We start from the raw sequence: 26,051 nt of genomic DNA, 5'->3' as shown, positions 1-26,051 counted from the left end.
AGCAAATGGGAAGAGGTTTGGCGAGGCTCACGTTTTGTTTTGTTTTTAAGCAGTCTGACGCTTTTTAGATGGGAGGACATGAGCGAAATTGAAAAGCTCGCCTTTTGCCTTTCGGGGCCCCGAGAGTGATTGACTTCTGTTTGACATTGACCCGTGTGGTTTGCCTTTACTCCCATATATTGCCTGCTATTTGTTCTGACAGCTTCACCAGCTGAGAGAGAGAGAGAGAGAGAGAGAGAGAGAAGCCGGTAAGCCAGAATTACAGAAAGGAAAAAGCAAAAAGACCCAAAAGAGGGTGGGAGACGAGGGGGGGGAGGGAAAGGAAGAAATGAAATAGCCGAGGTCTTGCAGACAAAAGAAGTAGCCAAAATCAGGCCGTGAATGCGAAACCCGCCGCCTGTCTCTGGGTTCTGTGCCGTTCTCTCCCGTTTACTTGATGGTGGAGCTTGCTTGGGGGCTCCGTGAGCTTGGCGGTTTTCTTGCAGACGTTTCATTGCCAAACTAGGTAACATCATCAGGGCTAGGAGGGAGTGGTGTTGCGGAATGGAGCGGAATAGAACAGGGGTCTCCAACCTTGGTCCCTTTAAGACTTGTGGACTTCAACTCCCAGAGTCCCTCCGCCAGCAAAGCTGGGAGCTGAAGTCCGCAAGTCTTAAAGGGACCAAGGTGGAGACCCCTGGAATAGAATACCACCAATAGAAGAGAATATTTGTAGCTCAGGGTTCACCTGTAGGGCCCTTGGTGCTCTCTGAGCTTGGTGGTTTTCTGGCAGACGTTTCATGACCCAACTAGGTAACGTCCTTCAGTGCAATGATGATGTGATGGTCAGTACACTGACGACATTCCCTAGCTGGGTCATGAAACGTCTGCCAGAAAGCCACCAAGCTCAGAGAGCACCAAGGACCCCCACAGTTCACCCCCTGAGCTGTAGACATTCTCTTCTATCGAGACTTGATTGGCTTGAGCAACAAGTGGGATTTTTTGGGGTGTGTGTGTGTATGTGTGTCTTAAAAGCCTATTTAATGTCTGGCTGGGCTGAAATTTTGAGATCCCGAGTCGTCGTTTTTTTTTTAAATGGTTGCACACTCTGAATTGATCCAGACGTCTCCCCGGTTTGGACCCACCCGAGCTTAAGTGGGAGGAAAGTTGTTTCCTTCTCATGACCCAAGGGGTCCCCCTCCCCTCCCCTTGCTCAGCCCCCTTTGGGGATGGGTGGGACAAAGCAGAATTGGATGGTTTTCATCACTGAGGCAGAACTCCCGAATGCAAAGGTTGCCTTTTGGCAGGGCGTGTCCTGTGGCTGCATTTTTAAGGAACGGCGTATCCGCTTCTCTGTTCTTGCTGCGATCCTGTTCAACTGACCAAGGCAGCAAGGTCCATGAAGTCTTAAACGGGAAAAAAAACACCTTCCATTATTGGGCCTCGGATTCTCCCTTCCATCCGAAGGTGCACCATTACCATCCATCTCGCTGGTGTTTGTCCTCTTCTGCTCTTTCCTACCACGTGCGTCGGATAGCCCTGCCCCATAGAAGTTGGAGGGCTCGGGACCTGCTTCTCTTAGCCCAGGAGTTTCCAGCCGAGGTCGTCACCCAGTTCTCTGCCTGCGGCGTATCCCAGGAACTCCAGGGCTGCCCCCCCCTCCCCCCCCCCAGCGCAACCTGGAAGCTCCCGGGGATTGAACCACGGAACACAGCCTTCTCATGTTCAGCCAGAGCATTTCCTGAGCCTGGCCCGTGGGTCTGAAAGGAAATGCTCGGTTTTGGTTTCGAGGAGAACTCCTGCGCAGCAACGCGCTGCGTCTCCCAGCGCCTGGCAAATGTGCGGCTTTCAGAGAAGGGAATGCATATATTGTCACTGTATGTATATACACAGTATACCCATACAAGGAAATTCATATAACACCTAGAGACCAAGCCCAACACACATGACAATCCCCAGACACACCCCCAACTACCAAAATTACCCACCCCTAACCCACCCAAAAATCGACACAACAGACCAAGTAATGCTGTCCAACAGCTCGCTGACGGTGGCCCTTTAGTTCATTGTTGAGTGCAATTAGCTCTGGGATAAAAAAAGAAATTATCTGTCCATATCCTTGGCTTCCGATGTTTGCAACGCTGAAAGTGGAAGGCATGGCGATGTGAGGCTTACGTGCTTTGTCAGTCAGTGCTGCTCCTCAGAGACAGAGAGAGTGAAAGAGAGAGAAGAGAGACAGAGAGAGAGGAGAGGGAGAGAGACAGACAGACAGACAGAAAGGGAGAAAGAGAGAGAGAGAGATACAGAGAGAGAGAGGAGAGGGAGAGGGACAGAGACACAGAGAGAGATACAGAAAGGGAGAGAGAGAGAGAGATACAAAGAGGGAGGGAGAGAGAGAAGAGAGGGAGAGAGAGACAGACACACAGAGAGATACAGAAAGGGAGAGAGAGATATAGAGAAAGAGAAGAGAGGGAGAGAGAGATTCAGAAAAGGGGGAGAGAGATATAGAGAAAGAGGGAGAAGGAAAGAGAGAAGAGAGGGAGAGAGAGAGACAGAAAGGGAGAGAAAAAAACCCTTGGCTTTTAATCGTGGTAGCCAAGCAGTAGTCGGTGGCCTCTTGCCGCCTGCCAAAAAATGAGCATTATAAGGTGGAAACCTGCTACCTCGTCTCCCTTCGCCACCCCCTTAGCACGAATGTGTCAGGCAGGCGGCGTTCTGGCTTTTAAAATATGGAGCAGCTGTTATTGCTTGACAGATGGTGCCGCTCTTAAAGACTGATAAATGGAGGTTGGGTATTAAAACCACCGTCGCTTTCGACTTTTTAGCAATCTGCACGGATCTTTTTTCATGAAACATAAAAAAGAAGAAAGAAAAAGAAAGGAAGGAAGGAAGGAGTGAGAGAGAAAGAAGAGAAAGGAAAGAAAGAGAGAGAGAGGAAGGAAGGAAAGAAAGAAAGAAAGAAAGAAAGAAAGAAAGAAAGAAAGAAAGAATGAATCCTGGCGAAAGGATTCAGTTTGTGCCGGGATTAGAGCCGCCTGGAGGGCTGAGAGTTGCTGCCCTCCATACTGGGGAAATTTTTGGAGGTCAAGGTCGAGAATTTGACCAAATGTCATTTTGGGGAGCAGTGGAATCTCTTGGTCAGACAGTCCTAAAGGAATCCTTTGGCCTTTGATTTCCGAATGACTGTCTTTCTCAATGCCCCAGCAGCATCCTCTCTTGCAGGCAAGGCCCTGAGCATTGAGTCCATGAGTGGCAGTGAACGCTAGCCTCATAATTCTACCTTATCTCTTTTTTCCTTCCTTCCTTCCTTCCTTCCTTCCTTCCTTCCTTCCTTCCTTCCTTCCTTCCTTCCTTCCTTCCTTCCTTCCTTCCTTCCTTCCTCCCTCCCTCCCTCCCTCCCTCCCTCCCTCCCTCCATGTCTACTTCTCTCCATTTATTCTTTCCTTCCTCCCTCCCTCCCACACTTCTTCCATTTTATCCCTCCCTCCTCTCCCTTCCTTCTTCCCTCCCTCCCTCCTTTCCCTCTGCTCTGTCCCCTCATTGTCTAGATTGACTCTCAATTTCTTAGGATTTTTCTTTCTTTCTTTCGAGAAAGACACAACTAAGAGGTTAGAGGAGAGATGGCCAGGAATATATATGCCTCCTTCTCCCTTTTCTTTTATCGAACGTGTCAGATTCCATTTATGGCTTAAAGAGTACCAGGGTGGGTGGGAAAAAGCAGACACACACACACACACACACACACACACACACACACACACACACACACACACACGCCTAGCTCAGAAAGGCAAGTAGCTGTTGTACCTTTTAAGCATAAATGGCTGGTTGAAAGGTTCTGGGGCTTGATTGTAAAAATGCTGGGTTGATGGATGGTAAACGGCTGACGAGAGACGGCACTCAATTGCTGGGAGCAACTGTGCAGCGGGGAGGCCCAGCGGTGCTTCTGGCAAAGCAGGAAAGGCAGCTTATTTCCCACTACAGCCTAGTGGTGGGAAGCTCTTTCCTTGTTGGGGGGTGGGGGTGAGGGTGGGGTGGGGGTCCAAAATGGCCAGAAAGAAGGAACCCACGATCAACGCCCCTCTTTTTTTCCCCTGGACGTCTCGCCATCTTTTTTTCCTGGACGTTTCGCCATGGCCTCTCCGTTTTTCTGGAGCTGCAAAGAAGCCGTTGGGTTCTGTCTTCCCATCCCGCGTGGGGCTGACAGACAGCCGCTGATGGTTGTCGTGCACTTAGTGCCAAGGATATGACAGATAAATGGGCTCGGTTGAAGGCCCGAGCTGGAAGGAGAACGGACAGCCATGAAAGTGGTCGGTTTAGTTAGTAGGCGACGGATGTCGGAGGTGGAGGTGAGAAATAGCCCAGGCATCTAATTCACATCTCATGCGGATGCCAGTGGAAGGTTTCGCTTCCTGGTCAGCATCTGGCCAAGGGTCACATCTGGATTTAGGACAAAGGAAGGAAAGAAAGCAATACATTGTTCACGGCACCTCTTTTCATACCCAGAACTAGACAGGTCAACAACCAGGAGCTGGGACAGGAAACTTTACTTGAACCCAGTCTTTTTAAGACCCTTCCCTTCTATAGTCTTGCGTCTTGGGTTTCCTTCCGGTGTGGAGGAATTGTGGGACATGTAGTCCCCGTGCCTTAGAGGGAAGACAGGGACTCCGAACGTTTACAGGGTCTTGTGCTGTTTTTCCAACTCAGCACGACCATCTTCACCTGTTATTTGTTATTTAAACACCGATTTCTTTTTCTTTTTCTTTTTTCTTTTGCTTTTCATGGGAGAAAAGAGCCTGGCATGGTGCAGTGGCCTAGAGGTGGGAGCTCTCACCTCACAATCAGGAGGGCTGTGAGTTCGATCCTAGGTAGAGGCAGATGTTTCTCTCTCTGGGCACAATGAGAATATTTCTGCTGAGCAAAAGTTCAGCATTGGCAACAGGAAGGGCATCCGGCCAGTAAAAAACACACTGCTAGTGCCATTCAGTTGCCCAGACTCCACCCTGCAAGGGATTATGGGGTTGAAAGAAGAAGAGGAAGAGGAAGAAAAGGAAGGGGAAGAAGAGGAGGAGGAAGAGGAAGAGGAAGAGGAAGAAGAAGAAGAAGAAGAAGAAGAAGAAGAAGAAGAAGAAGAAGAAGAAGAAGAAGAAGAAGAAGATGATGATGATGATGATGATGATGATGATGATGATGATGATGATGGAGGAGGAGGAAAAGAGCCTCCAACCTGGATTGGGAGTTGGGGTGCCCTAAAATTTCTCCCCTGTCATTCCCTTTTTTCCTTTCTCATCCGTCCATCCTTTGCGTGAAAGTTGCATGTCTTTATGTCAGAACTGGGAAGAGATCAAAATGCCCCTTAGCCTTGCAATGGGATCCATAGTTAAAAGAAAGAAAGGGGGTGGGGGGGGAGCTGCCATGGTGGAAAGTATAGAAGGGAATAATTGGAACGGAGGAAATCGCGTAATGGTGATGCAGGAACCGAAGAACTGTAGCTTTCATGAAATGGAGAGAGAGACAGAGCGAGAGAGACGGAGAAAAGTGGGGGGGGGGCGCCTCTCTGTTCCAGAGGAGAATTAACTATCATTAATTTTGTTGAATAGAAATATGTTCCATTTACTGTACAATCAGGAGCTAGGCTTGAATGAGCCCAAATTGATGAAATCTAAATTATACTGACAGTCCATTAAACAGCAGCGGCGGCCGCCCCCTTGGAAGAAAATGGATTCTCCAGAAGAGCCTTTTATAAGAAAAGAAAAAAGAAAGAAAAAGGAATCGTTTGGGGGAAGCGAAGTGCCCGCTGCCTGGCATCTTTCAAGGCGAAGGGAGCAAATTGGAAAGGGCCCTTTGGAGCCTGGGGGAGCGGGGGGGGGGGGAGGGGAAGGGGAGGGGAGCCCCCCCCTACCCACCCACCCACCCAAAGCAGCCGTTTCCTTGACAAGGAGCCAGCAGCCGCCTGCCTTGAAGCCTGCTTGGCAGGAATGGTGCTAAAAGATCAGAACCAGCGATTTGTTTGTTGTCAGCAGCGATGGAGGAGGCGGGGAGTTTCCCCCCTCCTCACCTGTCACTCTTCCGCTGGCGTTCCTCTCCCATTAGCCCTCTCCTCCCTCGGTATGATACGGATTTCCCACCCTTCCCTCTTCCACAAGAACAGCCCAGCTTCCTCCTCCTCCTCCTCCTCCTCCTCCTCCTCCTCCTCCTCCTCCTCCTCCTCCTCCTCCTCCTCCTCCTCCTCCTGAAAAGGGTGTTTCGGGCTTGCCAAGGACTTTTAAGGGACAGGGCTGCCATCTTTGTCATCCAGGAGTGGAGGGAAGGGAGGAAAGGAAAGAGAACGGAGGGAGGGAGGGGGAAGGATAAGGGAAGGGAGGAAAAGAAAGAAGGGGAAGGGAAGGAAAAGGAAAGATGGGGAGGGAGAGAGGAAAGAAAGGAAGGAGAAAAAGAAAGAGAAAGGGAGGAAAGGAAGGGAAGGAGGAAGGAAAACAAAAGATTGGGAGGGAGGGAGGAAAGAAGGAAGGGGAAAAAGAAATAAAGGAAGGGAAGGAGGAAGGAAAATGAAAGATTGGGAGGGAGGGAGGGAGGGGAAAATGAAAGAAGAGGGAGGAAAGGAAGGCGAGGAAGGAAAAGGAAAGATTGGAAGGGAGGGAGGGAGGGAGGGGAGGAAAGGAAGAGGAAGGAAGGAAGGAAAGAAAGAAAAGATTTCAGACTTTCTTCCAGATTCTTGCTTGTAACATGTAACTCGTTAGATTTCGGGGTTTGGTATGGATGGGAAAAGATTTGAACTCTGGCCCCCGCTTCAGATGCCACGTTAGGTTCTCGTTTGAAATTCAGCCATTCGCACCCTCCGTAGCCTCTTGGTTTTTTGTATGGTCCCGTTATCAGAAATCAGACGCTTAGCAACGGACTCGTATTTATGACGGTTGCAGCCTCCCGGTTGCGCCCTTCTAACAAGCAAAAGTCGAGATGGGGAAGCCAGATTCTCTTTTAACAACCGCATGGCTCACTTAACAACTGCAGTGATTCACGGAACAACGGTGGCAAGAAAGGTCGTAAAACGGGGTCAAAACAACTGTCTTGCTTAGCAACGGAAACGCTGGCCTCCGCGGCGATCACAAATCGAGGACTATCTCTACCCATTTCCTTCCCCCTGGCCTGAGACGTGTCCGAGCTCACTGGCGAAAGTCAGGAAGGAAGCGCAAAGGCTTTGCATCGGGCGGACACATTATTAGAGGATTGGGGGTATTTTTTGTTTTTTTTCCCCCCCGATAAATTAAAATGGGAATTAAAAGACATATTGACAGAATGTGGCACTCAGGAAGAGTCTGTTCTTAGCGTTGCCAAGACGAGATGCTTTCATTATCGCTATTAACCGCAGCTCCAGATAAAGTTAATTGCCTCGAGCTGTTCGCAGATCTTGATAAATGGAATTTTGCCGGCTGTCCCGCAGCAGAGCCTTCCAGAAGGCGCACTTCAGCGTCTCTCTCTCTTTCTCTCTCTCTCTCTCTCTCTCCTCTCATCTCTCGTCTTCTTGAAAGGACCTTTTGTCGTTTGCCTAATAGTAAAAAAAAAAAAAGACGTTTCCTGCATTTTTCGGACTATAAGACGCACTTTTTTGGTCTCCCAAAAGGGGGTGAAAATGTCTGTGCGTCTTATAGACTGAATATTGCTGAAGCCCCACCCAGCCAGCCAGCTGTTTTTTGGGCTCCACATGCCCCGATTTTGGGGCTTTTTTCAGCCTTTTTCAGGGCTTTTTTTGGGCCTTTTTCAGGGCTTTTTTTCAGCCTGTTTTGGGGGATCTTTTTTGGCCTTTTTCAGGGCTTTTTTTCGGCCTGTTTTGGGGGCTTTTTTCAGCCTTTTGCAGGGCTTTTTTGGCCTGTTTTTGAGGCTTTTTCGGCCTTTTTCAGGGCTTTTTCAGGGCTTTTTGGCCTTTTCAGGGCTTTTTCAGCCTTTTCAAACCTTTTTTTTTGGCCTTTTCAGGGCTTTTTGGCCTGTTTTGAGGCTTTTGGCCTTTTCAGAGCTTTTTTCGCCTGTTTTTCGGCTTTTTGGCCTTTTCAGGGCTTTTTGGCCTGTTTTGAGGCTTTTTGGCCTTTTCAGGGCTTTTTGGCCTGTTTTGAGGCTTTTTGGCCTTTTCAGGGCTTTTTTTGGCCTGTTTTTGAGGCTTTTTTGGCCTTTTTCAGGGCTTTTTTTGGCCTATTTTCGGGGCTTTTTTTGGCCTTTTTCAGGGCTTTTTTTTGGCCTTTTTCAGGGCTTTTTTTGGCCTGTTTTCCGGCTTTTTTTGGCCTTTTTCAAGGTTTTTTTCTGCCTATTTTTGAGACTTTTTTCATATTTGGAAAAAACAGGCTGAAAAAAGCCTCGAAAATGGGGTGCGTGGAGGCCAAAAAATTTTTTTGTTGTTATTTTCCTCTTCTAAATTTAGGTGCGTCTTATGGTCTGAAAAATATGGTAGTTCCAGAACGTTCTAAAATTGGCTAGCTCGGTTCTTAGAGTTGCAAACAAACAAACAAAAAAGGCCCAAATGGGAGACATCAGGCGAAGTGCAAATGTTATGCAGATCGTAATTGTGCCCCATTCCAAGGCGAAACCCCTTTTTTGGTTGCATCATCATCATCATCATCATCATCATCATCATCATCATCATCATCATCATCATTATTATTATTATTATTATCCTGCCCTGGAGAAGCCAGCCAGTGGAAGGAAGGAAGGAGAAAAGACTCTGACAGGGTTGTGAAGCACAACCGAAGAAGCTTTTTTTTTTTAAGCTCAACTTGGAATCCGAAAGGTGTGAGTTGACTCCGTGTGTGTGTGTGTGTGTGTGTGTGTGTGTGTGTGTGTGTGTGTGTGTGTGTAGAGAGAGAGAGCACCCAGGGATGATTTTCAAGAGAAGGGTCCTTTTTTTTTGTGTCTCCCTGAGAAAAAAAGCCCCCCATGGAGAGCCCATGGCACGATCCCTTTGGAAAGAGACAAGCTTGCATTGTTAGAGCGTCCTGTATCCTGCCGGGCACCTAATTGGATTGCACTGACTCGGGGAGCTTCCTGGGCTTTGAAAGAGGCCGTCCGCTTCCTTTCCCAAACAAAAATGATATCCCGGTTCCCCGACAGAGATCAGAAATAGATAAAGACTCCGGGCGCTGGAGTTCAACAAAGGACATCAAAAGCAGAAGGCAAGACTTGGCTTGGTTCATCTCGGCTGAAATGCGCAAAAAAGCTCTCAAGATAAGGCAACTGTCTCTCATCCGTGGAGTCCTGGGTTCTCTCTGAGCTTGGTGGGTTTTCTTGCAGACGTTTCACAACCCAGCTTAGTAACCGCAGCAGTGCAAGCTGAGGAAAGGAAATGAAGAGTAGCAACTTAGATATACATCTCTTTTCGGACTTTCTCGTCCTTTTTTTTCCAAGAAGGGGTATCTGGCGGGTTACAATCGGATTCTTGATTTGGGCCACACCAGGATCGGACCTGTTTGTGGGCCCTAACTTCTCATGTCCAGATGTGGTACCACACCGGTTCAGGAGACCGGTAACAGAAATTTTGAGTAGTTTGGAGAACCGGCAAATACCACCTCTGGTTGGGCCCGCCGGCTCACCACTCCCCCCATCCGCTCTGCCCTATATATCTTGCTTTTGCCACGCGGCCGAGCTAATCTCCGCACTTTGCCCATTCTGCTCACCAGGGGGAAGCGTGCCACCCGCTCGCCCTTCGCCTTGGGTCGGGTCCCAGGGACACGTCATTCCCGGCTCCGGCCCCCAATAACTGACTATGTGTGGATAGCAAAACCATGGCTTTCGCATGTAGGCATTGGACGCCAGGGATGTTTGCAGGCCTTGGTGACCCTGCGGTCACCATGGTTACTCCTCTCAACCCTCGGCAGGAAATGAACTTTCTGTTCAGCAAGAAGAAGGCTGGGATGTGGTTGGCAGAGGTCAGTGGGGCATCTCTTCATGGGGTTTGGCAGAGGAGGAGGAGACAGATTGCGAGTGGAGAAGGGGAGGAGACCACAGAACATTGGCCACCACCATAGAAAGGCTAAAACACGTACTGTGGTACCTCGGTACTCAACTGATTTGAAACTCATCAAGTTTGGTACTCGACTCAAAAATTTTTGTCCCGGCACTCGTCGTCGGTTTGGTACTCAAAGTGCAAGCTAGAACTGGTGGGTGTTGGCTGCCTCATATCTTGTTAACCTCTCCATCCGAAACAAATTTGTTGGATACTCATCATTTTTGCTACTCGTCATACTTCCGGAACCAATTAACGATGAGTACCAAGGTACCACGTTGTGTTCTGCCCCACCCTTCAGAAGACACACGAGCCGACTGTATTTGCCAGCAGTTTATTCTTGCTACAGATATCAGCTCTGGCAACGAACCTGCGATGGCCTGAAAAAGAAATACCGACTAGGAGAAAGAATGCCGACTAGGAGGAGGTTCTGTGGTGAGGGAACCCGACTTCCGGTCGGCTCCAGAATCGAACAGGGGACTTCCGGTTAGGACCTTTGTGGCTCTTTTTTGAGTGTTTAAGGTTGCCGACTCCTGGTCTAGTCTAGTGCGAAGTAGGGGTGACATGATAGCAGTCATCCAATATTTGAGGGGCTGCCACAAAGAAGGGGGGAGAGTCAACCTATTCTCCAAAGCACCTGAAGGCAGGACGAGAAGCAACGAATGGAAATTCATCAAGGAGAGAAACAACCTAGAACTAAGGAGAAATTTCCACACAGGGTGAACAATTAACCAGTGGAACGGCTTGCCTTCAGCAGTTGTGGACGCACCATTACATAAGAAGAGACTGAACAGCCACTTATCCGAAATGGCATAGGATTTCCCGCTCGAGCAGGGGGTTGGACTAGAAGACCTCCAATGTCCCTTTCAACTCTGTTATTCTGCAAACTGAAATAACGGAAGGAACTAAAGATACTTTACTGCATAGATAACAGCTGGATAGAATTGCAATATTATTGTTATTATGATTATTATGATTATTATTTAAAGAAAGTATTTAGATGTGAATAATGGACTTCTTAGACATAGCTCTAGGCCCAAAGGATATAGAGTAAATGTTAGCATTGCCAGGAAGGTATTGTTTGTAAAGATTTGTTCTCCTGATTTCCAATTCTCTGAGGCACTCCTTTTATTCTCTGTTCCCGCTCCCGAGCATCTTAAAGAGTTCACAGATATATGTGATCCAACAGCTGGAGAGCTTTTCGTGGATCTGATGAAACAGAGTCATAAAAGCCCTCGGATTGGCTCCGCTTGGCTCGTCTCCCAGATGCAGTGAGCCGGCTTTGTTCAGACGGATCTGTGAATTCCATATAACCGCCTGCAGGTGCCTGTCTGCGAATTTCATCTTCACATTTTCATCTACACAGATCGTTGAAACCTCTGTTTAAGATGAAGAAGAAGAAGAAGAAGAAAAAAAGCGACAACCACAAATAGCTCAGCTGAAAACTCCTGGTTTGCTAGCACTCCTCTTTAAGCTACTCCGCACCTTCCTCCCCCGCCCCATTCACCCAAGGACATTGTGTTATTAATTTAGGGGTGTAGCAATACCTTTGGGGGAGTGAGAGGTTTGAAACATAGACTTAAGAAACTGTAGGGAACGATGATGATACAGACAAGTAGGAAATCTACAGCTTGGCCGAGCAGAGGAAGCCCCATGAATGTCAGCTTCGGAAGCCATACAAAAAGTAGGAGGGGGGATTTGGTAGAGTGGGCCATTAGACATGATAACATTCTTCCTGCCGGTCAAGGTCAGGTCGAGCCTGCATCTGGAGAAGGAGTGGCCAGAGTGATATCTCGAGATGGGATGGTTGGCGACTGGAGCATGTGTGTTGTGCCTCACCCGCCCTCCTCTCCTCAGCTTGGCCCCTCCCATCTCCTGCTATCTGAGCCAGAGACTGATAGTGAAGAAGAATGGCCTGGCATGCCTCCAGCCCCCAGCCCTGGCACCATGCCCAGACAGAATGAGCAAACAAACCTCCCTCCTACAGCGTGTGAGCAAGAAGCCAGCCACGTGCTAGAAGTGCCGGCAGCAGAGCAGGAGGACGGAAAGACACAGTGGATGGATCCCCGCTTCCGGAGAATGGAGAGGCGACATCAGCAAAAGGAAGGGAGGGGCAGGCCTGGATAAGTGCTGAGTCATGGAGCCACACCCCATGGCCTATATAAAGGATCTGCTTTTTGGCATTCCTTGAATCAAGCAAAGTCTCATCTGGTTGCTGAAGTCACACCTTGGATTCCTGCCTGCCCTGAGAACTCTGACAGGAATTTGGCAAAGCTGCAGAGGCTTTGTGGCCACGCTTGATACAGACTTCCCAGACCTGGCCGTCAGAGGAGGAGTGGGACATGTGATTGGCAGAGGGGTCAAGGAGGGGTGGGGATTTTGGAGGTTGTCTTACTGAGGAAAAACCCGGATCCCCAGATTTGGGTTTTCCCCAGTTGCGCCAGTTTACCTACGCTAGTAAAAGAACTTTGAAAGATGTTTGCTTTGCAGTCTTTTCCACAGGAGGGGCTTTTCTGGAACGCTGATATGAAGAGAGACTTAGACGTAACTGGAGGGAAGAAACACCACGAGATCAACCCCATATAAATGCGATCAATCGATCAATCAAATCAATAAGATAGAAACTCTGGGAGCGTTAGAGCAAAATTGGGAGATTGTGACAGATGTTTGGGGGGGGAGATAGGGGAGAGTCATCTTCTCATTGGGGATGCCCTATTTGGGAGGAATCCTAGATCTGTGATGGTGAACCTATATCACACATGCCGGAAGTGGCACGCAGAGCCATCTCTCTCTCTCTCTGGGAACGCGAGCCGTCATCTGTTGCTCTTCCGGGTTATAGCGCGCTGGCCAGATGATCTTCATGCCCGCGGGAGCACAGGAAACAGGAAGAGCAGCTGCCCAGTGCGCATGGACGTGCCAGGAAGATGATCTTCCAGTTTCCGGCATGCGCATGGGCACCGGCCAGCTCAACTTCGCGCGCACATGTGCGCCAAAAACAACCAGGTGGCCGGTGCGCATGTGCATGCTGGAAACCGGAAGATCATCTTCCCGGCACGTGCATGCACACCGGGCGGCTGCTCTTCCTGTTCCCAGCACGCCCCCGTTTCATTTTGCCAACACAGTCCTACATGATGCCATCATCTAGATGTGGAAAATGTAGCGGGCGAGCTAACACATAGCCTTGGAGAAGAGACATGACGTTTTTCTGCATTGCCCTGGTCCTTAAAAAATGATCTTAATAACTCTGCTTGTTTTGGGGTGTGTGTGTGTGTGTATGTGTGTGTGTGAGAGAGAGAGAGAGAGTGTCACATTTTATAGCATTGTCTGGAGATTCTCAGACATCCAAGCTATGGTTGTCCCAAAGATGTTTTTTTCGAAAGGCACCTGGCCTTTTTTTGTGTGTTTTTTTTCCTTGAAGACCTTTCGCTTCTCATCCAAGAAGCTTCTTCAGTTCTCCTCTCATCCAAGACGCTTCTTCAGAACAGAAGAAGCTCCTTGGATGAGAAGCGAAACCTCTTCAAGGAAAAAAACAAAAACAAAGCCCAGTTGGCCTATTGAAAAAAAACACACCAAAAACCCGCCTTTGGGACATTTTTATAGCATCGTCTGTTCTAGTTTGCTGCCATCCTGTGTTGTGTTTGATTATTATGACTATTATTACTTTACCCGAGGCTGAGAAACTCTTCCTTTTTTTGTCCCCTCCAAAAAGATTGCGTGTATATTGAGAGCCGTCGGCCGAACACCCCCTACTTCATCTGTAGCATCCAAGACTTCAAACTGGTAAGCAGCAAATATTTCTCTTTTCCTGAGTGTAAATATTTCTCTGGGCTGAGACCCTCCAACCCGGAGTTTTTTATGTGACCGTGTGTCAGGCTACCCCCGACGGCAAATAGGAAAGAATTCACCTTGACTCCATTTGAAATAGAAACAAGTACTTTTACTTTTACAGTCTGGTTAGCAGCCAAGCAAAGCTGGAACTGAGACAAAATATGGCAAACATATCATATCCCCCCAATTGTCCCTCCTCCTCCAGGAGGTCAGGCTGGTCTGGTCCAATGCCAACTCCTTCACGGCCCCTCGTGGTAATCTTCTTCCACAAGTCTCTGGATGTCAGTCAACTCAGGAATGCAGTGTCGGTTAGAAAGCGCTGATAACACTCAATCATTAATCACCCTCCTCCCAGTTATGTCAGCCGACACTAATAATAAGCTCTTTCCCTTACCCGGATGGTGGTATGATTCATCTCATGATCCTAAGAGTTTATAATACAGAAATAAACATTTTACATTCTATCTACTGATATAATCATTTAAAAGTAAATGAAGAGTGGAGTGGAGGCTGACATTCGCCCTCCTGCAACAAGGACGTCAGTCCTAGAAAGAAAAAGAGAAGTTAGGGTTTGTCAGGATATTTTTATAGAATTGTGCTATTTTTCCGAGGCATGAACATCTTCTTTGTTCACCCATTCAGCTTGGGATAACGGAAGTGTTTCCAAGAAATAAGATATTGAATTTTATTTCTATGTTTTCTTGAATCCAAAATTTCTTTTATTTCAAAGTGTTGTTCTCCCTCTATGAGAATTGGTATAGGAGGGGGTGTATGGTTAGGACGGAAAGTAGATGTGTGTTCAGGTTTCAGCAAACTGACATGGAAAACGGGGTGGATTCTCCTAAGTGTTTTTGGTAAATCTAGTTGTACCGTCACGGGGTTGATGATTTTTACTATTGGGAAAGGTCCCACATATTTGGGTCCAAGTTTTTTAGATTTCTGAGTGGTTTGAAGATATTTGGTGGAAAGATAAACTTTATCGCCTACTTGATATTTGTTCTCAGGGGACCTTTTTTTATCTGCTTGTTTTTTATGCGCACGGTGAGCGTCGTCGATCGCCTTGCGAGTCATTTTCCATGTGCTTTGTATTTGATCTATCCATTCTGATAAAGAGGAAATAGTAGTTTCTTCTTGTGGGAGTTCCGAGATAGGAACAAAATCTTGGCCTGAAGCTATTTTAAAGGGAGTAAATCCCGTGCTACTATGAATTGAGTTGTTGTAGGCAACTTCAGCAAAAGGTAAGAGATCAGCCCAATTATCTTGCTGGTAGTTAACATAACATCGGAGATATTGTTCTAGTACAGAGTTCGAACGTTCACAGCTTCCATTAGTTTGAGGATGATGGGAGGAGCTTAATCCTTGGGCGGAACCAATGAGTCGTAAAAATTCTTTCCAAAATTTAGAAGTGAATTGAACTCCTCGATCTGAAATGATGCGATCAGGCACTCCGTGAAGTCTATAAATGTGTTGTACAAACAACTTTGCTAGAGTCTTTGAGGAGGGTATTTTGAACATGGAATAAAATGGACTTGTTTGGAGAAAAGGTCAGTCACTACCCATATAACAGTATTGCCGGAACTTTCAGGTAATTCCACTATGAAATCCATGGATATTTCTTTCCATGGGGTTCCTGGTCTGGCTACCGTTTGTAGTAGTCCAGGAGGTTTTCCGGAGGCCTTTTGGATGATGCACAGACCGGGCAACTTGCCACATATGCTTGAATGTCTTTTTTAAGACTTGGCCACCAAAATTGTCTTTTAAGAAGATGCAAAGTTTTCACAAATCCAAAATGCCCTGCCATCTTGGCATCATGGCATCGTTGTAGGATGGTTTCTCTGAGTGATAGAGGAACATATAGTTTTGTTCCAATCCAAGCTAGTCCATCACGGAGTGTGCATTCATGGAATGCGTTAAGTACCAGTCATCGGTGTTTAAAGCTTCTTTAAACGATTTGGTTAGTTCATCTGGGAGTGAGGGGTCAGCTTTGGAGTGGCTTCTAGTTATTGCTGGGGCCGCCAACTGTTGCACGGAAGTATTGGTTGAACCACCTCGGAGCGAGTGCAATTGTATTGGGGTAAACGTGAAAGAGCATCTGCTAAGAAGTTTTTCCCTCCAGGAATATACTGTAAAGTAAAATTAAAGCGGTTAAAATATTGAGTCCAACGGGCTTGTTTAGGCGAAAGTTTTCTAGGAGTCTTTAGCGCTTCCAGATTTTTGTGATCAGTCCAAACTTCAAAAGGATGATTTGAACCTTCTAAGAATTGTCTCCATGTCCGTAGAGCCCAATGAACTGCAAACGCTTCTTTATCCCAAATAGGCCATCGCCTTTCGGTTTCAGTCAATTTTCGAGAAGTGAAAGCACAGGGTTGTAAATTACCATCAGCATTGTTTTGGAGCAAGACGGCTCCGACTGCTACATCACTTGCATCAGCTTGTATTACAAAAGGAACATCCATGTCAGGGTGCTTTAAAATAGGTTCGCGGCAAAGAGTCGTTTCAATTTTTCAAATGCTGCTTGACATTCCATTGTCCATTCGAGGGGTAATGATGGTTTGGGTTTCGTGTCTCCTTTAGTTTTAAGAGGTTAGTGATTGGTAAAGCAATTTGAGCAAAGGAGGGGATGAATTGACGATAGAAATTTGCAAATCCCAAAAAACTTTGGAGCTGTTTGCGTGTGCGTGGGGGGGCCCATTCCAAAACAGCTTTCACTTTTCCTGGATCCATTTCTAACCCATCAGCCGAGATGCGATATCCTAGGTAGTCTATTTTGGTTTGATGGAAATCACATTTGGATAGCTTGCAATACAGTTCAGCAGATAATAACTTTTGAGAACTGCTCTTACTAGTTTAATGTGTTCTTCCATAGTTTCTGTATAGATGAGTATGTCGTCAAGGTAGACAAGAACTCCTTTGAACAAATGCTGATGGAGTATTTCATTTATCAGTTGCATAAAAACTGCAGGCGCCCCCTGCAGACCAAAAGGCAGTACTCGAAACTGGAAACACCCTAGTGGACAGTTGAAAGCGGTTTTCCATTCATCCCCCTCCTTTATACGGACTCTGTAGTAAGCTTCTCGCAGGTCCAATTTGGTGAAGAACTTCCTTCGCTAAGTGTGCTAACATATCTTTCATGAGCGGCATGGGGTATATGTTTTCGGCGCACACTGCGTTCAAATTTCTATAGTCAACTATAAGACGAAATGAGCCGTCTTTCTTTTCCCGGAACATCACAGGTGCGGCCACGCGAGGCCTAGCTGGTTGGATAAAGCCCCGCTCTAGGTTTTTGTCTATGAACTTCCGCAGCTCTCCCAATTCTTTTGGGTCATGGGGTAAGCTTTTGGTTTTGGAAGTTTTACCCCGGTAGGATGTCGATGGCACAATCAATAGGCCTATGGGGAGGTAGAACGCCTGATGCTTTCTCACTAAAGACTTCCGCAGGTCCCAGTACTCCTTAGGTATCCTTTCCTCCCCATCTATCCGTTCAACCATTGCCCCCCATTTATCTTGGAGCATGGCCATAGTCTGACTCTTCTTGGAACCCCCTTTTCCTTCTTTTAACGCTCTTGAGCGGAACCGTAAGACTCCCGTTCTCCAGTTAATATGGGGGTTCCATTTCCGCAACCATGACAGTCCTAGTACCAAAGGTTGGTCCATTCCAGGGGCTACTATGAAGTTTAAAATCTCGCGATGGTCTCCAATTTCCATTTCTATGGGTTCTGTTACGAAATGGGCGGGTCCTCCCCCTGCCACACTGCCATCCAACTGGGCAAATGCTATGGGCCTGCTTAGGGTTCTCAACCTTAGTTCCATTTTTTCTACTAGTTCGGGACTGATCATGCACCTAGTACATCCCGAATCTAATAATGCTAACATTTCCCCCTTGTTGCCCGAGGAGGAACATGCAGGTTGACTGGAATGTCCAAGGGCCCCGTGCCCAACTCACCAGAAAGTCTTCGTCGGACTCCGATGTGGTTTTGCTGTCATCAGTGTCGGTCGACGCTTCGCGGTCCTCTTGGATGGGCGTGCCCTTCTTGGCAATGCCGTCCTCCACTTTTGCCGGTTTTCGCGCCTTAGCAGTTGGTTTCACTGCTTCCTTCCCACCACCAGGGATCGTGCTTGGAACCAACTTCACTCGACAGTCGGCTGCCCGATGGCCCTCTTTTCCGCATCTGTAGCACGCAGTCGATCGTTGTCTCCTCCCTCTGGTCTAGGCGTGTCCCTTGAGGGCCACCCAGGAGAATGGGCGGGTAAGGTCTTCCAGTGCGCTGCTTCTGCTACGGTCCTTCGCTAGTTCAATTTCCATCTCTGCTGCCAGGGTATACCAGCCATACAATGTGGTTGGAGACGCCGTGCCGGCACAGTTCATAGACATCTCCATTCAGGCCCTCTTTGTAAAAGTCGACCAGGATCACCTCCGACCACCCTCTCATCAAGGGGACTAGATCACTGAATTCCTGGGTATAATCAGCCACCGGTCTCCTCCCTTGCCTGATGGTTTTCATTCGACCTTGGCTTTCTGCTCTGCCAGGGGTCCTCAAACCTCCTCCTTAGTGCCGTAATAAAATGCTCGTAATTTTGCAGTAGGGGGGAGTGGTTTTTATACAGCGACACAAACCATGCAGCTGCTCTTCCGGTCAAATTGTGGGTCACAGCTCTAACTTGTGCTGCCTGTGACCAATAATCTCCCCCCCAGTCTAACATGTGGTCATTCACTATCGCCAGGAACAATTCCAGCTCCTTCGCATCTCCATCAAATTTTTCTAATATGGGGGGAATTTTTGGCTTTTTCCTTCCCCTGCGCGGCCTTGCATGGTCAGCAGGTGGCGCCTGGCCCCCATCCAATTCAGCTTCCTCTGGGGAGAGAGTTTCCGTCTCTTCAGGAATCTCACCACCCTGGAAATCACCTCTAACGGGCCTCTTTGTAATTTCTTCTTCCTCTTCCCCTCCCCCCTTGGAGGACTGAACAGGGGATTCATACCTTTGGCGAACAGCTAGCCTTACTTTCACCTCACGGAAAAGACGAAAGGCTTCCTCCAGCTGGCGTCTGTCTCTTATCTCTCTCTCTCTCTGCCAATCCGAAAGTCTCACCGTCCTTCTTTCCTCTTTTGTTACTCCAGGCTGAAACTCTTCGGCACTTGGTTCCCACCTTTCCTCTTCCAGCTTTAATTGCTCAATCCACCGAGCTCTGCAAACTTCCAGCTCGGGGTTAAAAGTGTCAGCAAAAATTCCTCCGGACGCCTCCCCCAGCTCAGCCGGCGGCAGTCCTTCCATCACATTTGGGTTTTCTTCCCCCCCGGTATTGCGATTGCAATCCTGGTTGGTAGACATGGGTGTGAGTTCCAGCTTAATGTCAGGCTACCCCCGACGGCAAATAGGAAAGAATTCACCTTGACTCCATTTGGAATAGAAACAAGTACTTTTACTTTTACAGTCTGGTTAGCAGCCAAGCAAAGCTGGAACTGAGACAAAATATGGCAAACATATCATATCCCCCCAATTGTCCCTCCTCCTCCAGGAGGTCAGGCTGGTCTGGTCCAATGCCAACTCCTTCACGGCCCCTCGTGGTAATCTTCTTCCACAAGTCTCTGGATGTCAGTCAACTCAGGAATGCAGTGTCGGTTAGGAAAGCGCACGCTGATAACACTCAATCATTAATCACCCCTCCTCCCAGTTATGTCAGCCGACACTAATAATAAGCTCTTTTCCCTTACCCCGGATGGTGGTATGATTCATCTCATGATCCTAAGAGTTTATAATACAGAAATAAACATTTTACATTCTATCTACTGATATAATCATTTAAAAGTAAATGAAGAGTGGAGTGGAGGCTGACACCGTGTGTGTTTGTGATGTGGCGAGGTCAACGGGAAGGCTTCCTTGATGGATTACAAGCTGTCTTTTCCGGAGCCAAAGGAGAGTATTATCTGAATTATCTGGCTAATTAGCCGTGGCTAATCATATCCTCCATGAATTTCCCCTCCAGGTGACTTGCCGAGGTTGCCACGCATGGACAAATGTGTATTTTCTCAGCCGGTTTTGCCTGATATGTTTTTTCTTTGGATTCAGAGCTTGCCTGTAGTGCACACTTTCCTGGAATACTAAATCTGAAAAACAATGTGTTTTTTTTTTCTCCTTGCATTTTTTACCTGCTTTCGAACTGCTAGGTTGGCAAAAGCTGGGGACAAGTCACGGGAGCTCACTCCCATTACGCAACGCTAGGGATTCGAACCGCTGAACTGCCGACCTTTCGATCGACAAGCTCAGCGTCTTAGCCATTGAGCCACCGCGTCTTGTATTAAGGGTACCCAAAGTGCAGCTTCGGTTCCCCGGCCGTAGCTTGGTAGGGGTTGCACCTGTGCTGTTCTTTGTGAAGGGAATAAGATGCTCTTGTTTCAGCCAGAATCCCTTTTTACAGATTCCTTCCCCCACCCCTGCTATCCCCAGCGCTCCAGTTTTTGAGACGCGGGCGCGGAGGAACGCCAAACAATGGGGCTCAGACACCCCGCTCACGGGGACTGAATTTCAATGTGGGTTCTCCTGGCACGAGTGGTGATGGTCCCCGGAGATTTATGTGGTGTGTGCAGGCTTGTTGCGTGTACACACACACACACACACACACACACACACACACTCCCTTTCCGACTCTTTCACACTCAGTCCAATTGAAGAAAGCCCAGATGCTTTCCTTTCGCCCTCGTTAGATTTCGTTAATGAAGGAAGCATTTTAATCCCCCCCCCCCAGAATTCCCCATTTGTGCTGGGATGCTTAGAAGCGAAGTCCAGCTGCATCAAAGCCTAATAGGAACTTTAATAGCAATAGCACGTAGATTTATATACCGCTTCGTAGTGCTTTACATCCCTCTCTAAGTGGTTTACAGAGTCAGCCTATCGCCCCCAATAATCTGGGTCCTCATTTTACCCACCTCAGAAGGATGGAAGGCTGAGTCCACCTTGAGCCAGTCAGCCATGATTGAACTCCTGGCAGTGGGCAGAGTTAGCCTGCAATACTGCATTCTAACCACAAGGAAGGAAGGAAGGGCCTCTGGTGGCTCAGCAGACTAAGTCCGTCTGTTATTAACAGCTGCTTGCAATTACTGCAAGTTCAAGTCCCACCAGGCCCAAGGTTGACTCAGCCTTCCATCCTTTATAAGGTAGGTAAAATGAGGACCCAGATTGTTGGGGGCAATAAGTTGACTTTGTATATAATATACAAATGGATGAAGACTATTGCTTGACATAAGCCCCTGAGCCAACAATCTGGGTCCTCATTTTACCCACCTCCGAAGTGTTCGATCCCTGCACCCCTGTAGCCTGCAAGAGTCAGTCAGTACATCCCCCCCCAAAAAAAAACCCTGGAAAGAAATGGCGAGAATAACCTGTGGAATTCTGGGAGTTGAAGTCTACACATCTTATAATGGCCAAGGTTGGGAAAACCCATTTTAAAGTGCCTGTGGAGATTCTCAGTCATCCAGGTCACGGTGGTCCCAAAGGTACTTCCCTCCCCCCCTCACCCCCAAGAGCTGAAGAAGCTTCTTGGCTGAGAAGTGAAACATCTTCAGAGAAAAAAAAAACAACAGAAAATCCAGTGAAAAAAACACCTTTGGGACTGTTTTAAAGGGCCTCTGGTGGCTCAGACTGGTAAGACAGTCTGTTATTAACAGCAGCTGCTTGCAATTACTGCAAGTTCAAGTCCCACCAGGCCCAAGGTTGACTCAGCCTTCCATCCTTTATAAGATAGGTAAAATGAGGACCCAGATTGTTGGGGGCAATAAAAGTTGACTTTGCATATAATATACAAATGGATGAAGGCTATTGCTTGACATAGTGTAAGCCGCCTTGAGTCTTCGGAGAAGGGCGGGATATAAATGCAAAAAAAAAAAAGGGGAGCTGCAGGATCCCCCAAGCCTTTCCAGTCTCTTGGCCTTCGCCTTGGTCAGTATACATGTTATGGTTGCGGGAGGTCTCTGTGCTTGTTGGATTGTCCATTTGAAGTCACATTGCAATGGCCAAGAGCTGGCAGGTTGCCTTATGTTTCCTCCGGCGAATAATTTTGCAAATATTAGCTTCCTACCAAGCTGGTCTTTTTTTTGTTTTTTTTTTAAGTCTAAAAGCCAGCATTGGGGACCGGTGTCTCCCCCCCCACATCCCTCCTGCGCCGTTCCTTAAAGCCGACCTACCCTACCCGTTGGCCTTTTCTCCCTTCTGCCTTGTTAGCTGCTTGCCTTTTGGAGTGTCTGGGCCTCCGTGGGGATGTTCCGCTGAATATTCCGCTTTGAAAGCAACTCCTTGCATCGCCATCTGCTCCTTTTAAACTTAATCCCTGCAGCGAACTGAAGGCGGATTCGATTGGTGGGCCACAGGAAACCCAATTACAAGAGCTTGGAGCTGAGAGAAGCAGACTGTTCCTCACTTCCTTCCAGAGCCTTAACAAAAAAACAAAACAAAAAAAAATCTATTTGAGAAAAGTCTTCCCAGGCTGGAGGGAGGAATTAAAGGGGGAATTAGCCCGGACTCATTACAAGAGAGCAAAGGGTCTGATTGACTTCCCCAAATGCCTTTGAGTCTTATCTGGTCTTTCCCAAGGTGAAGCTGCCAGTCTGGGAAGATTCCTGCGAAATAGGCATGAAGCAATAAAGTTAGCTAAGGGCTAAGACGCTGAGCTTGTCGATCAAAAGGTTGGCCGTTCAGCGGTTCGAATCCCTAGTGCTGCCGCGTAACGGGGTGAGCTCCCGTGACTTGTCCCAGCTTCTGCCAACCTAGCAGTTCGAAAGCAGGTAAAAAAATGCAAGTAGAAAAAATAGGGACCACCTTTGGTGGGAGGGAACAGCGTTCCGTGTGCCTTTGGCATTGAGTCATGCCAACCACATGACCCCAGAGACGTCTTCGGACAGCACTGGCTTTGAAACGGGGATGAGCAACGCCCCCTAGAGTCAGGAACGACGGGCACATACGTTGCGAGGGGAACCTGTATCTTTACATTAGATAAACACAAGAGACCAAAAGGTCTGACTCGCCTCCCCAAATGCCTTTGAATCTTATCTGGCCTTTCCCAAGTGAATCTTCCAGCCTGGGAAGATTCCTGCGAAATAGGCATGAAGCAATAAAGTTAGCTGGTTCGAACTCTGCCGGGGGGGGGGCGGGTCTGGCCTTTGGACAGAGGGGTTAGGCTGGGCTGCAGGGTGTCAGAGGGGCACAGGGCTGCTCTTTGGCCAACTGGTGCAGAAGCCACCCTGCGCGCGCGCACATACACACACCCACAGAGAGAGAGAGACAGACAGACACACCCATGTTTCACCTGCCTGTCTGCTATCTTTGATGTTTGGGCTCTTCCATTGTCAGAGCTTGTCTATTCCAGACGTGCTTTTTGAACTTTGACTCTGGTGTGAAATAAACGGCCAGGGTCCCGTCCTTTCCTCTGGACAGCCCCAGAGAAGGGGGCGTGGGGCAGTGCACCAGGGCCGTGGTGTGGCTCAGGCTGTAAGAAGCCTGTTATTAAAACACAGCTGCCTGCAATTACTGCAGGTTCTAGTCCCACCAGGCCCAAGGTTGACTCAGCCTTCCATCCTTTATAAGGTAGGTAAAATGAGGACCCAGATTGTTGGGGGGGCAATAAGTTGACTTTGTAAATATACAAATAGAATGAGACTATTGCCTTACACACTGTAAGCCGCCCTGAGTCTTCGGAGAAGGGCGGGATATAAATGTAAATTTAAAAAAAAACAAAAACAAGCCACAATCGGACCCATCTTCGAAGCCCTGTTATTGCCCGTGGAGTGTCTGAACCTCCCCACTCGGGAGGAGAGATGGCATGAATCTTTTACTCCCAGTCCTTGGGCCTGTGATCCAGTGTCAGAGGAAACTTGTGCACCAGGCTCACCGCAATCCTTTCTTCTGGCTGCTTGGTGCATCCACGAACCTGATGTGTTCATAGGGCGTCATGCAACCCCCAGGGTCCATTGGGTGGGTGACCCCGTCATCAAGGTGATCTGGGTGGATTATTTTTTTTTTATTTTTATTTTTATTTTTTTTTATTTTGCATTTATATTCCGCCCTTCTCCGAAGACTCAGGGCGGCTTACACTGTGTCAAGCAATAGTCTTCATCCATCTGTATATTATATACAAAGTCAACTTTTATTGCCCCCAACAATCTGGGTCCTCATTTTACCTACCTTAGAAAGGATGAAAGGCTGAGTCAACCTTGGGCCTGGTGGGACTTGAACCTGCAGTAATTGCAAGCAGCTGTGTTAATAACAGACAGACTTAGTCCGTTGAGCCACCAAAGGCCCTGATTAGAATCCTCCTGTTCGAAACCCAGAAGTGGATCCCCTCATTCTGCCTGGAAGATCTTCTGCTGCAGGGCTGGTCACCCTGGAAAGCGGCTTCCCTATCCAAGCCCTAATTTCGCTCCAACCCTTTCCTTTCCTTTCCTTTCCTTTCCTTTCCTTTCCTTTCCTTTCCTTTCCTTTCCTTTCTCTTCCTCCCTCCCTTCCTTCCTTCCTTCCTTCCTTCCTTCCTTCCTTCCTTCCCTTCTTTCTTTCTTTCTCTCTCTCTCTCTCTCTCTCTCCCTTGCTCCCTCCCTCCCTCCTTCCTTCCTCTTTCTTTCTTTCCTTTCCTTTCCTTTCCTTTCCTTTCCTTTCCTTTCCTTTCCTTTCCTTTCCTTTCCTTTCCTTTCTCTTCCTCCCTCCTCCTCCTCCTCCTCCTCCTCCCTCCTCCTCCCTCCTCCTCCTCCCTCTCTCTCTGTTTCCTTCCCTCCATCTCTAGCAATTTACATCTGGCAAGAAAAGTCATAAAACAGGTCAAAACCCGCCCAACAAATTTCTCACTTAGCAACCTAAATTTGGGGCTCAATATGTCATTGTAAGTAGCTAGTTTGAACTCTACCCATGGGGTGGGGGTGCATCTGGCCATTTGACAGGAGGGTGGGCTGCCGGATGTGAGACGGCCTCTTTTAGTGGTTTGTTGGCAAATGAGAATTGACAGCTGGGGTTGTTCTTTTTTAAAAAAAAAAATACCAATAGCTTGATATTTTAATTTAAACACATACGCACGGGGGTGAGGTGGGGGGATAGCCTCAAAAGGGACAGGCGGCATCTAACAAAGAATTGGAGGTGTCAGGTTTAAGAATTGCCTGGCAGGAGCCCCGCCTGATGATTAAATTCACCGATGCCGTCTCCGGCCGCTGTAAGGCTGGAGATAACATTCTCTCCCCGTGCTGGAAACAGGAATCAATACCAACTCCTTGACAGGGGCTAAATTATTAAATAGAGCTTTTCTTTCCCTTGTTTCATTATCTGGGATTTACCCCCCCCCCTCCAACCCCACCCCCTGCTGGGGACTTGTCAGTGGGGCTTGTGGGTGGGACGGACGTGAGAGAAGAAAAAAAAAGAGAGGTTTGAATGCTTCTATTCAAACTCACCCTTTGCTTGCATTGTGCACCCCTTTGTTAGGATCCCCCCCCCAAAAAAATCATGGAGGCTTCCACCAGAATGGTTTAAAAAAAATTTAAAATTTAAAAAAAATGAAGATTATGGCAGGAGAGAAGCCTTATTTTTCTCCCCTGTTTTGGCCATCTAATTCCGGCTGATGTAGAGATGCGTATCTCGCAGCCCTTTGGGGGAATTGCTGACAAAGCTGTTTAAGTCTGCATCTCTCCTGCCCCCCATCCTCTCTTCCTGCCCCCCCCCCCATCACCAACCTCCAGCACAAGGATGAGGTTTACATACAAATGCAGAAGATGGATTGAACACACTCACCTGGGACCATCAGCCAGGCCCAGTAAAAATGGGTGTGTGTGTGGGGGGGGGGGGAATGGACCCTGGCTGCTCAGTTCATCTTTGGGGATTGCCCCAGGAGGTCTAATCCATATTGGGGTTGTGGGGGGGGTGGGGGGAGTTGGCTGTTGTGCGCTGTCTTTCCCCCTCCCTCCTCCTGTCTGTCTGTTCTGCGCAGGTCTCGACCAGAGTTGCTGGCCGTAGCGGTAATTTCCCCTTCTCTAAATACAGGTAGTCCTCCCGCTTACGACCGCAGCAGAGGCCAAAATGTTGCTAAGGAGAGATTCGCTAAGCAAGTTTTGCAAACCACCCCACCCCCCCAGCTTTGCGATTTTTCTTGGCTTTGTTGGTGAAGCGAATCCCTGCAGCGGATAAGCCCGTCAACCCCGGGTCGTTAAGTGAATCGGGCTTCCCCAACGGCTTTGCTTTTCAGACGGGTCGCAAAAGGGGATCGCGTCTCTCACACACGCGCGCACACACACAC

The 26,051-nt window shown here is 48.0% G+C and overlaps 1 protein-coding gene across 3 annotated transcripts in view; it reads left to right on the top strand.

Annotated features, from left to right (window-relative positions):
• Positions 1–26,051, top strand: part of RERE (arginine-glutamic acid dipeptide repeats) — a 282,778-nt gene that overhangs the window by 139,901 nt on the left and 116,826 nt on the right. For all 3 annotated transcript variants that reach the window (XM_058160874.1, XM_058160873.1, XM_058160875.1), the window contains exon 3: positions 13,677–13,747. In XM_058160874.1, coding sequence (XP_058016857.1) covers positions 13,677–13,747 — 71 coding nt within the window. The remainder of the gene's footprint in view (positions 1–13,676; positions 13,748–26,051) is intronic.

Source organism: Ahaetulla prasina, chromosome 18 (genome assembly GCF_028640845.1).
Source record: "Ahaetulla prasina isolate Xishuangbanna chromosome 18, ASM2864084v1, whole genome shotgun sequence".
NCBI lineage: Eukaryota > Metazoa > Chordata > Lepidosauria > Squamata > Colubridae > Ahaetulla > Ahaetulla prasina.
This window is presented reverse-complemented; position numbering and strand designations above follow the sequence as displayed.